The 10,656-nt window shown below is 31.3% G+C and overlaps 3 protein-coding genes across 4 annotated transcripts; 2 read left to right on the forward strand and 1 right to left on the reverse strand.

The window, feature by feature from the left end:
• Positions 1-1,373: 1,373 nt before the first annotated feature.
• Positions 1,374-2,422, reverse strand: LOC107434317 (uncharacterized). Its single transcript, XM_016045770.4, has one exon. The coding sequence runs from the start codon at positions 2,180-2,182 to the stop codon at positions 1,616-1,618; it is 567 nt and encodes a 188-aa protein (XP_015901256.3). The 5' UTR covers positions 2,183-2,422; the 3' UTR covers positions 1,374-1,615.
• An 846-nt stretch (positions 2,423-3,268) lies between these two features.
• Positions 3,269-6,257, forward strand: LOC107434313 (NADH dehydrogenase [ubiquinone] 1 alpha subcomplex subunit 2). Its single transcript, XM_016045767.4, has 4 exons — positions 3,269-3,426; positions 3,591-3,732; positions 4,269-4,375; positions 5,923-6,257. Exons 2-4 carry the CDS (start codon positions 3,647-3,649, stop codon positions 6,024-6,026), a joined length of 297 nt encoding a protein of 98 aa, XP_015901253.2. The 5' UTR covers positions 3,269-3,426; positions 3,591-3,646; the 3' UTR covers positions 6,027-6,257.
• A 952-nt stretch (positions 6,258-7,209) lies between these two features.
• On the forward strand, positions 7,210-10,141 carry LOC107434309 (syntaxin-51). Of its 2 annotated transcripts, none has more exons than XM_016045762.4 (6): positions 7,210-7,449; positions 8,156-8,377; positions 8,545-8,750; positions 8,844-8,944; positions 9,055-9,099; positions 9,797-10,141. In XM_016045762.4, exons 2-6 carry the CDS (start codon positions 8,160-8,162, stop codon positions 9,926-9,928), a joined length of 702 nt encoding a protein of 233 aa, XP_015901248.1. In that variant the 5' UTR covers positions 7,210-7,449; positions 8,156-8,159; the 3' UTR covers positions 9,929-10,141. The 2 variants fall into 2 exon arrangements, with proteins under 2 accessions (XP_015901248.1, XP_048337312.1); XM_048481355.2 differs by lacking the exon at positions 7,210-7,449 and adding an exon at positions 7,489-7,596.
• Positions 10,142-10,656: the final 515 nt, after the last annotated feature.

Here is a 10,656-nt window from a genome sequence, read left to right on the forward strand (position 1 = left end):
TTTTTCTGTGCCTTTTTTTTTTTTTTGGTCTGTCAATCTCATAATTTGCATCGATTTCGATTTCCACTATCTTTTCCCTTTTTTTTTTTTTTTTTTTTTTTTGCTGTTAAACGTACTCTTCTTTTTATTTATTTATTGTTTGGATTTAAAGGATAGACAGGAAAAAAAAAAAAAAACTCAAAACTTTTATTTACATTAATATAGTAATAAATAAATGTCTTTTAAAATGGATGGAAATTTACATTTTGGATTCCAGAACTGAAAGACCAAAACTATAATTTAAAAAAAAAAATCTAGGTATTTAAAAATAATATTAGGCAAAAAACAAATATAGCAAAATGTATGTCAAATGATAACTGATAAACAAGTTTTATAAACAAACTTTGTAAAGTTTCTTTATAAATTCATATTTTTTTCTATTTTAAATTATTATTAAAAATATTTACTAATTAAAAATATTCATATTCAAAAATATATAATTTAATATTTAAAATGATGTTTAGAAATATATAATTGAATATATTAAATATATTTAGAAGTTCAAAATTAAATATTTTTAAATATGAATATCTAATATATGTTTAGAGTTATGCGATTTAATATTTTAAACGCATTTAGAAATATATGAACAAAGATCTGTAAATATGAATATATTAAATATATTCATAAGTATGTGATTGAATATTTCAAATTTATTTAAAAATATACGATCAAACATTTTTAAAAATGCTTATAATTTTGAAATATAATACTGCAACAAATACATATTTTCATAAATAATATTTTTATTAAATTTTCATGATTATTAGTTTCGTTTAAAAACATTGTGAAACAGTTTTCCTGAAATTATATTTGATTTATATACGATTTATGAAAAAGAAAAATTGTATTTTTTGGTTAGTTAAAACTATATAAATTATGAATATTTTAGACATAAAAAATATTATATAAAATTATTTTATATTTTTTATATATTTAAATAATAGTATGTAGACAACACCCTTCGCCTAATTTTTTTAAAATTGTGAATATAACTTTTCTAAATGATATAAATCAATATTTAATTAGTTAATATATTATTATAATTTAATTATGGCTAACTAATTTTTTTAATGAATAAATATAAATAAATTAACTATTAATATATGACATTTAATATATATTTTGATTTATTTATTTTATATTCTTGATATTATTTAAAAAAAATTATATCATATTAAAATCTCTCTCTTTTTTTCTTTTGAATTAAGAACTAGTTTAGTATTATTAGTATTATTGTAGCTTTTAAAATAATGAGCTTTAGCTAATGCTGGATAAAAATTTATTCAAAGAAAATATCAATAATAATAATAATAATAATAATAATAAATATGTTGTCTTAGCAAATAATAATAATAATAATAAGAAGGATTAATTACACTTCATTCCTTCAACGTTTTTTGCAATTATAACCGAAACTCTGATGTATATCATAATTACAAATTAGTCCCCACCGTTTGCACTCCTTCAACGTTTTTTGTAATTATAACCGAAACTCTGATGTATAAGATAATTACAAATTAGTCCCTACCGTTATCAAATTGATGTTAAAGTTGACGAAGGAGGGGCATAATAGTCATTCGACACACCCTTTTCTAAACTTGAGCCGAGCCACCTCGCACCCAGTCAAGCCCCTGACCAGCCTCTTGTTCACTTCGCCTAGCGGAATCTCCGATGGGCAAACCCCATCCACCGAGACCTTCATGCTATCGGTTTCGAACACGAAGAGAAGGACTTTGGATTTCTTGGTTCCCAGCCCGAGAGTGAGTGTGCGCCAAACATGGTGAGCCAAGATTGTGAAGTTTGTGGGCAAGAAAGCTGTGGTTGAAGGGAACAGAAGCTTATGGTTGTTTGCGTTCTTGGTGTTTGATTTATTGCCACTGTAATTGTTGGTTGTGGTGTTAGTGTTGTTAGTGGGTGTGGGTATGTTGGTACTTGTTGTGGGTGGGAAAGAAAGGAGTTGAAGGAGTTCTAATGGCCTAGAAGGATTTAACAATGAATTGCCCGCCGAAACAATAACTTTTACATCAGAGCTGGGTTTGAAAGAGAAATCTGAAGTTTTTGTGGTTTGGTCATTTGGGTGCTGGTGTTTTTGCTTCTTGTTTTGGTTGTTGATCTTCTTCTTCTTCTCTTTTTCTTCCATGGATTTTTGTGGGAAAAAAGAAAAACTGGATTTTGGTTGTGGCGGTGGGTTTTGTTTGTGTACACAACAAACCAATCTTGAGCTTTCGATGGTATAATAGTATTTGGGTTTTTTTTTTTTTTTTTTTGTTATAAAGATTTTACAGTAAAAAAAGAGAGTGAGCAGTACTGTGCGTAAATATGATTAGTCTTTATTCTATTCCGACCAGTAATAGAAGGGCTATATTTATTATGTGTTTGCAATGTTTGTTATGTATGTAGTTCTATTATTACTATTATTTATTTATTTATTTATTTTAATTGTATCAAATATATATATTAGGTGTTTGATTGTAATTAAAAAAAATTTAAAAAATATGTAATGTAATTAATCCATAATAATAATAATAACTATGTTTTATAAATTATATATTAAAATGGTTCTAAAGGTACAAAAGTCGCAACTTGCAACTAAATGTTTGGTAATTTTTTTTTTTTATATTAAATGTTGGGTAACTTAAAAAGTTGAATATAAGTAAAATTCACAAAATGGGCGTAATGTATTATAAGTTTATATTTTTCTAGAAAAAATGATTTATTTGTTGTAACATTGTATTTTTTGAATGCTAAAATTGAATTCTAATATACATACAGATAGAATTATAATTAAATTTATTTAAAGACATCTTGGTTATATATGAAATAACAAAATATTCATATATACAAAAATGACACAATACTTATATACGAAATTAGAGTTGTTGCTTTACGTTGGAGTTGTTTTTTTTTTTTTTGGGTAAAATTTACGTTGGACTTGTTGTTTTATAAGAGAGTTTTAACTTGCATACGATATAAGCGTTTAATATAGAGACTAAATTTAACCGATAAATTTTTTTTTTCTTTTAAATTTTTTTTGCTAAGAATAATTTATCCAAAGTTAACCAATTGACTCTCTTATATATAAACTCTATTTAAGCATTTATTTCACATTGATTAACTGGATTTTATCATAGACGTCCAAGTCCAATTGATATATATTTTAACAACCATAGTAATATAAATATTTCCCAATTTATAACACCTAAAAAAATTATTAAATAAATAAATAAATTTTTTCACCAAAATAAATAAATAAAATAATGTGAAGATCTTTTAATCCGCTGTCGTTTTGAGTTGATTGATCCAGGCTCCAAAGGAGGAATCGCGCAGTGTGCAGTCGCCGAATCCTGCTTTCATTTCCATCAGAGAAGGAGACAGAGAGACCAGGTACGAGGATTCTCTATCTAATCTCTTTGATTTTCTAAAACGAGTTGGTCGTCGCCGATCTGCCCATTTTTCTATCAACATTTGTTTCTTCTGTGGTTTTTAATTTTCGCGTTGTTTTTTTTTTTTTTTTTCTTTTTTTTTTTTTTGGTATTATATGTGGGCAGCTTAAGAAGAGCGAAGCAGAGGTAAGAGAATTACAGAGAGAAGGTGATTGTGAAGAATGGCTTGGAGACAACAGCTATCTCGGAATCTGAAGGAGCTTAGGATCCTCTTCTGTCAATCATCCCCAGCAAGCTCCTCTGCCAGGTTTTCTTACTCTTCCTCTTATAATTCTAATCCCTTTCTTTCCAGCTTGTTTAATCCAATTGAGACAATGTAAAAGCAAAAAAGTTACATAGGATTTTAGTCTTCTTTCTTTGTTTGTAAGAGAATTAGGAAAAAAAATAAAAATTATTGTTAAAAAAAAAAAAATTAGAATGAAATATCATCCTTTTTCTTCCGCCGCCCCCCCCCCCCCCCCCCCCCCCCCCCCCCGGTAGAATCCAACTGCCAAAACAAAGGGGGAAAAAAAGAAAAGAAGAAGGTTAGTTCCTACAATATAGTTTTACTTTTAGATTCTTTATGGTATGTCTTAAGCATTAGTTATACCCATTTAGCTGCTTGTATAGCCATGTTATGCAATTCGATGGTACCCAAAATTTGAATAGAAAACGCAGCTTGATCCACTGGATGGATACCCATGTGGGTCTTTTATGTCATTGTGCACAAGGATTTCATAGTTTGTTGCATTACTTGTTAGAATAGACAATATAGTATCTCTAGAAGTTGTTTGTGTTTTGCAGAGCTTTTGTGGAGAAAAATTACAAGGAGCTCAAAACATTGAACCCCAAGCTCCCAATTTTGATCCGGGAATGCAGCGGGATCGAGCCTCAGATATGGGCCAGATATGGTATTCTTCTGACTCGTATTATCAGTTTTGATATCATAGTGTCAATGTATGTGGTTTTGAATTGTTGCACATTCATTAAAGGCTGTGATGCAGTTGGCTCTTCAGCTTCTTCCAATATAAATTGATTCACGTGCCTTCAACATTCAACATTGTTTTTACAATCAAATAGTTACTGCACTGCATCATGTATGTCCATTCTCTTGAAGAGTTTTGCATTGAAGCTTTTATATGTTAGGAAGTCCAATTTTAACTTGTTGCACTTTAGCTAATTACAGTCTTCATTTGATATTGCTGTTAGAAACTTTTAATTTTGTTTCTTAAACATGCCCTTAAAATCGGTCCTCTCTCCCAAAGTTTGAGTGACTATACCGTATAACTTTTCTAATGACTTTCTCATTCTCATGCTGGTGACTAGTCGAAGGCTTGTTTCTTGGGCACATCTAAAATATGGAAATAACATATTTGATATGATGTCTGGAATCTGTTATGGAAGAAAACAATGAAAAAAAGAAGAAAAAAATAACAAAAGAAAAAAAAAAATTCTTGATTGTTAAAGTAGGAATTGAAGAAGCATCATGTACGCAAATCTATTTGTTGCATAAATGATTAAAAAGTGAAAAGGGGATACTTTAAGGTCTCTTGCACTTGCATTCCTGCGTTCCTGCAATGCAATTAATGTTCTAAAAATTCTATTTTAATTGTTTATATGTATCAGTACATGAATTCTTATCCATGCAAGGATGATAACCATTGACAATTGACAAGCCTGAAAATTTAATGGTTTCCTGTTTCTCATCTTCACACAACCATGAGGATTGATAAGACTAGGTTTTTAATGTAATTTGATGGTTACAAGAATATTACTTCCTATTTATGACACTTCATGATTGTTCAAGAATATCATTTTAATCCAGTAATAGTTCAAGGAATGCACTTTTATGGATGGAGTTTTTGGCTGCTCAATGACCAAAATATAGTTCTTGTAGTCAAAACCCAGGGTGATGTTTTATATTCTGTTGAATTGAGACATCTTTGTTCAGCTAAAATCCTGTTGGCGACCCAAGATTTTGTCATTACTTTCTGTGATACAAAGTCTATACATATTATTATAAAAGTTTGTTTTGAAATTCCAAGCGAAGTAATGAAAATTTGTGCAATTAAGTAGGCAATAAAGATTAAGATCTTATTCTGCCTGGCTGTGGACGCCACGAGATTGATTTACTTTGCCATCCTGGTTGCCATCTCTTTTTGAGAAAAACAGCAATGTGCCCACAATTGTGGGCATGAATTCTAGATGAATGGTAAAGATTATGCTGTAGATCACAATTAGGTGCACGTGCTTTATGAACCTTTTCTCCATTATGTGTATATGGTCCAATTTTCTTGTGTACTTATAATTCAGGTCTATTTACCAAAAATGTATCTGGTCCAATTAAAATATTGCCTATCATCATGTACCTTTATTTATGTTATGCAATCTTCTGTTGAGTTCTCTGCTGTATTCTTAAAAAATTTCTTCGTTTATGCCACTTTTGGTTATAAAACAGACATGGGTGTTGAGAGGGGAGTTCGTCTGGAAGGTTTAAGTGAGGCACAAATATCAAAGGCACTTGAAGACCTTGTGAAAGTGGGTGCATCTCTTAAAGCTTAATAGATGCTACAATTGGACTTGTTAAAATAGAATAAATGGACTCCCAAGGAACATTTCTTTCTTATGAATCCTTGTCATTTTGTTTTGAATCCGATGCATCTTTATATAAGATGAATTATTCGAGTTATGTACTCTGTAGTGAGTGATTTGTAATTTGAAATTGACAAAGATTGAATCCTTTGGATGGTAGAAATGTACTTTTTGGTAATGAAAGTTTTAATTGTTAGGTCAGTAGGTGGCCAAAAGCCACAACACATACAGACTACATGCTTAAAGAGGAGATACCCCTCTCGCCTTCCCAACAGAAAAAGACATTGTTTATACCGTTTTTCATATTGATATTTTATTTAATGTTCCATGCAAGTACATTATGGAGGGAAATAAAGAATTGATTATTTTAAATTCGGTTCTTAAGCTGGAAAGAACTTCATATTCTTTTTAAGACTTTAAGATTTAGAATTTCCCCACAAATTGTTATTGTTTTACAATCAAAGGGAAATAAAAGTCTATTGAGGAATGGTATTCCATTATTGTCAAAAGGGTGTATTTTGTTCTCAATCAACTCAACCATGCTAACTTCTAACAAATTATGCAAAAACAAATTATGAGTTCGAGTGGTAAAATTGGTTAAGAGGTAAGAGGTAGAGTTGGTTAGTCCCATTCATTTTTTTCCCCCCTATAGAAATCATACAACTCATAGGCTAATGTAATAAATTATGCAAAAACAAATTTGCATTGACACCATTTTGTCACAGCTAGAAGCCGTGTGTACAAAGTCTCATTGTTTTTCAAAATAAAATACATATTCTTTTATTCTTTAAAATTCTTTAACTCAGTAGTCTGATGGCAATTATAAATGAGAATGCCCCATCTATTCGTTTTGGTTTCTTTATATTTATATTTCTATTGGATAACTTTTTTCAATTTAATCATTTATTTATGCAATCTGCCGGTGGTGGTGTTGTGGGTGGTCATTTTCACTCCATTTTGTCTTTATCACAAAATACTTGCATAGAAACTTTGATAATGGTGAAGGAGGAAACTTCCAATATTTATATATATATTTAATTTATTTTTGGGTATGAAAGAAATTAAAAATTCCAAAACGGTGCGTAGAAGTGAAATTCATGTAGAAAACGACAACGTTATAGATGATTAATAAATTAAAAGAGAGATGGGAATAAATAATAACAGAGTAGACCACGGCGGGGTCGGAAAGAAACTGCTTTCTGGTTACGCCGTACGTCGACTCTCTCTCTCATCAAAAAGCTTTCTTTTTTTATTTTTGGTTGAATTAAATTAAAAATATTACATCCCACTCCCAACGTTTCTTCACCGCGCTATACGACCTCGTTTCGATCACCTTGGAGGGTGCAAATCCCATTCTCTCTTAGAACCACGTTTGCAATCCCTAGTAAATAAGGTAATTCAATTCCGCTTCTTCCCGATCTTTCTGTTTTTTCCTGTTTATTTGTATTCTATCTTTTAGGGTTTTTGGTTTCGGATCAAATTTATCCAATTGTAATTGAACTTTTTTAGTCTGGCTTTCTGGAATCGCGTTGCAATTTTGGTAAATTTTGTATATTTTCGTTCTATTTTTTTTTTTTGGGGGGGGGGGGGGGGGGGGTGGTTTTCGTGGTAAATTGTTGATCAATGCTTTTTTTTTTTTTCTTTTTTTTTTGGGTGTATCTAAGCTTGTGGGTGTTTTCAAATAATGTTTAAAGATTGTGATATCGACAATTCTTTGTAGAATATGAGCTCGGAAAGAATTGAAATTGAGTCATCTTCATCTTGTTGTTCTCTAGCTGAATTTAATTTAATTTTTAAAATAATTTTGGTTGATTATAATTTGGTTGGGCAATGTGAATTTTGATAGATTTCACTTTGTGATTGCCTGCTTATTTGAGCTGACTTTTGCTTGATATGCCTCTAATTTTTTATTTTTTATTGGGGTAAATGTGTGCCTCTAATTTGGTCCAGAATTAAGTGGGCATTTGTTATTTTGGGCATTCTCTTCTTATAATCTGATTTAACTCTCTGATGTATACGTATAGAGGTTATCATAACATGTATGTACGCCTATTAAATTTTCTTATCTAATAACCATTCGTTAAATGTATTCGTCTTAGGTCAATGGCATCCTCTAGTGACTCGTGGACAAAAGAATACAATGAAGCATTAAAGCTTGCTGATGATATCAATGGCATGATATCCGAACGGGGTTCACTGCCTGCATCAGGACCCGAATCCCAGAGGCATGCCTCGGCCATTCGGAGGAAGATCACAATCTTAGGGACTAGACTTGATAGCTTACTGTCCCTTTTGTCTAAGCTTCCTGGAAAGCAGCCCATGTAAGTTTTCTTTGTTGAATTGCATCATTTATGAAAGAAACTACCAAATATGCAGTTTAAACATTTTCTTGGTCGGACATGATAATTATAGGACAGTAGCAGTGAACATGACTTCTGGTTGTTTTTGCTGTGTGAAGTTTATTAAAATGGTTGTTGTGTTTGAACAGATCAGAGAAAGAGATGAATCGCCGCAAGGACATGCTTTCAAATTTGAGATCAAAAGTTAACCAGATGGCTTCGACATTGAACATGTCAAACTTTGCTCACAGGGATAGCTTGCTTGGACCTGAAATAAAGCCAGCTGATGCCATGAGTAGGACTGTGGGCTTGGACAACCGTGGCCTTGTTGGTTTTCAACGGCAAGTAATGAAAGGCAAGTAACTTGACATGTGTAGAACGGTACAGTTTATTTATGTGTTTGCTAGTTTTTGCAATATGGATTTTCATGTGTATGCCTTTGGAGCAGAGCAAGATGAAGGTCTGGAGAAATTGGAAGAGACTGTAGTAAGCACAAAACATATTGCAATGGCTGTCAATGAAGAACTTGACCTACACACTAGACTTATTGTATGTTCCTTGTATTCGATCTGTCGTATTTGAATCTCATATAATTATCATTTATATAAATATACTATGCACTCTGAATTTTTATGCTTTCTGCGCTGTTCTATTTACAGGATGACTTGGACAGCCATGTGGATGTTACAGACTCCCGGCTACGGGTATCTTTTAATTTTCATTATGTTTATGTTGGAGTGTGCATGTAGTGGTCTTGTATCTGAGGATCAGAGATGCATCTTTGGTGTCAGATGCATTATGATGAATGCCATCCTCATAAGTTATTTAATTGTTCTTGGAGATGAATCGAAACAGAAGAGGTGTCGTTAATAATTTAATTTGAGTGGAAGAAAAATAGTAGATGACAACCTGGTGTTTTTCTGTAAAGTCGTGATATACTCTGTCTTTCTATTTATATGGTGAATGGAAAAAGAAGATTAGGATAGCTGCCTGGTTTGAGTTAACTTTGTTGCCAAAATATGTATTTTCTGTAAAATGTTATGGAATTCTAGTGTATTTCCAACTTTTAGATTGAGTTTGATTATCTAAATCTACTAGTGGTCTCGAAGATAAGAAAAGAGAAAATTAAAAAGTAAGAAGCAGGCTACTCAACATTTCATAATAGATGATTTCGCCTAGCTGAGATGTGATCTTCGCGCTCTGTCAGTATTTATCTTATCTGATAATTGACAGTCGGTTATAATGAGGACAGTCATTGTAGCTATGACTTCTGTCTTGATATGTTTCATTCAGTTTGTTCATTTATATTTATGCTTGAAATTGAAGATATGCATCAATTGCATCTCTGGTGGTGGAATCTTAGTACTTGTTGTTTGTGGTCTTTTCTTATTTATGTAACAGCGGGTGCAGAGGAACTTGGCAATTTTGAACAAGAAGACAAAGGGTGCATGCTCCTGCATGTGCATGCTTTTATCAGTGGTTGGGATTGTAGTTTTGGTAGCTGTTATTTGGATGTTGGTCAAGTACTTGTAATTGTGGGAATTATATATAACAAGCAGAACAATCTTGTCCTTTTTCGGCATGCTGGTGTGGATTGGCTTTTATAATTGCTAATGGTTGTAATATTTATATTCGGCGTTTCCTGATTTTTCTTGGTGCTTGTGGTGTAATTGCTGAGGTGTTAAAATGTACTTGTAAATTGCAAGTGTCATTGGCACATTTCAATATTGTATTTTTTTTTTTTTTTCCCCCCTTCGTCTTTTTACTTTTTTTATTTGCTCTTAAAACTCTAATGAAGGATCCCAGCAGAGTCAAAACGAAAAACCTTTTTTTTTTTTTTGGGGGGGGGGTATGTGATCCGAGAATGAAATGGTTGCTGCTGTTCCAGCTGTCCTTTTTTTAACCAAAAAAAAGAAAGCAGGAAAATGTCCTTTTTTGATTTGGTTGGTGTTATATTTTTATTTATGATATACCAAAACCTTTTTCTTTTTTTTTTTTTTTTTCTTTTGTTTTGGGTGAATAATGATATACCATAACCTGGTTTTGATAAAATTTGAACAATTCCTATGGCCAGAAAATAAAAAATAAAAAAGCCATAAATTAGATTGTTGAGCCAAAAGAAAAAGGTACAAGTTTGACTGGACTTCTTTAGTGTTTATATTTTGAACTAGAATCCTTTATCTGGTTTTTTTCTATATTTATTTATGTTTTGTTTTTTAATGTTAATTGTACATTGTTAATCTAATTACTTATATATATTC

The sequence above is a fragment of the Ziziphus jujuba genome, chromosome 1 (assembly GCF_031755915.1).
Source record: "Ziziphus jujuba cultivar Dongzao chromosome 1, ASM3175591v1".
NCBI classification, from domain to species: Eukaryota; Viridiplantae; Streptophyta; class Magnoliopsida; order Rosales; family Rhamnaceae; genus Ziziphus; species Ziziphus jujuba.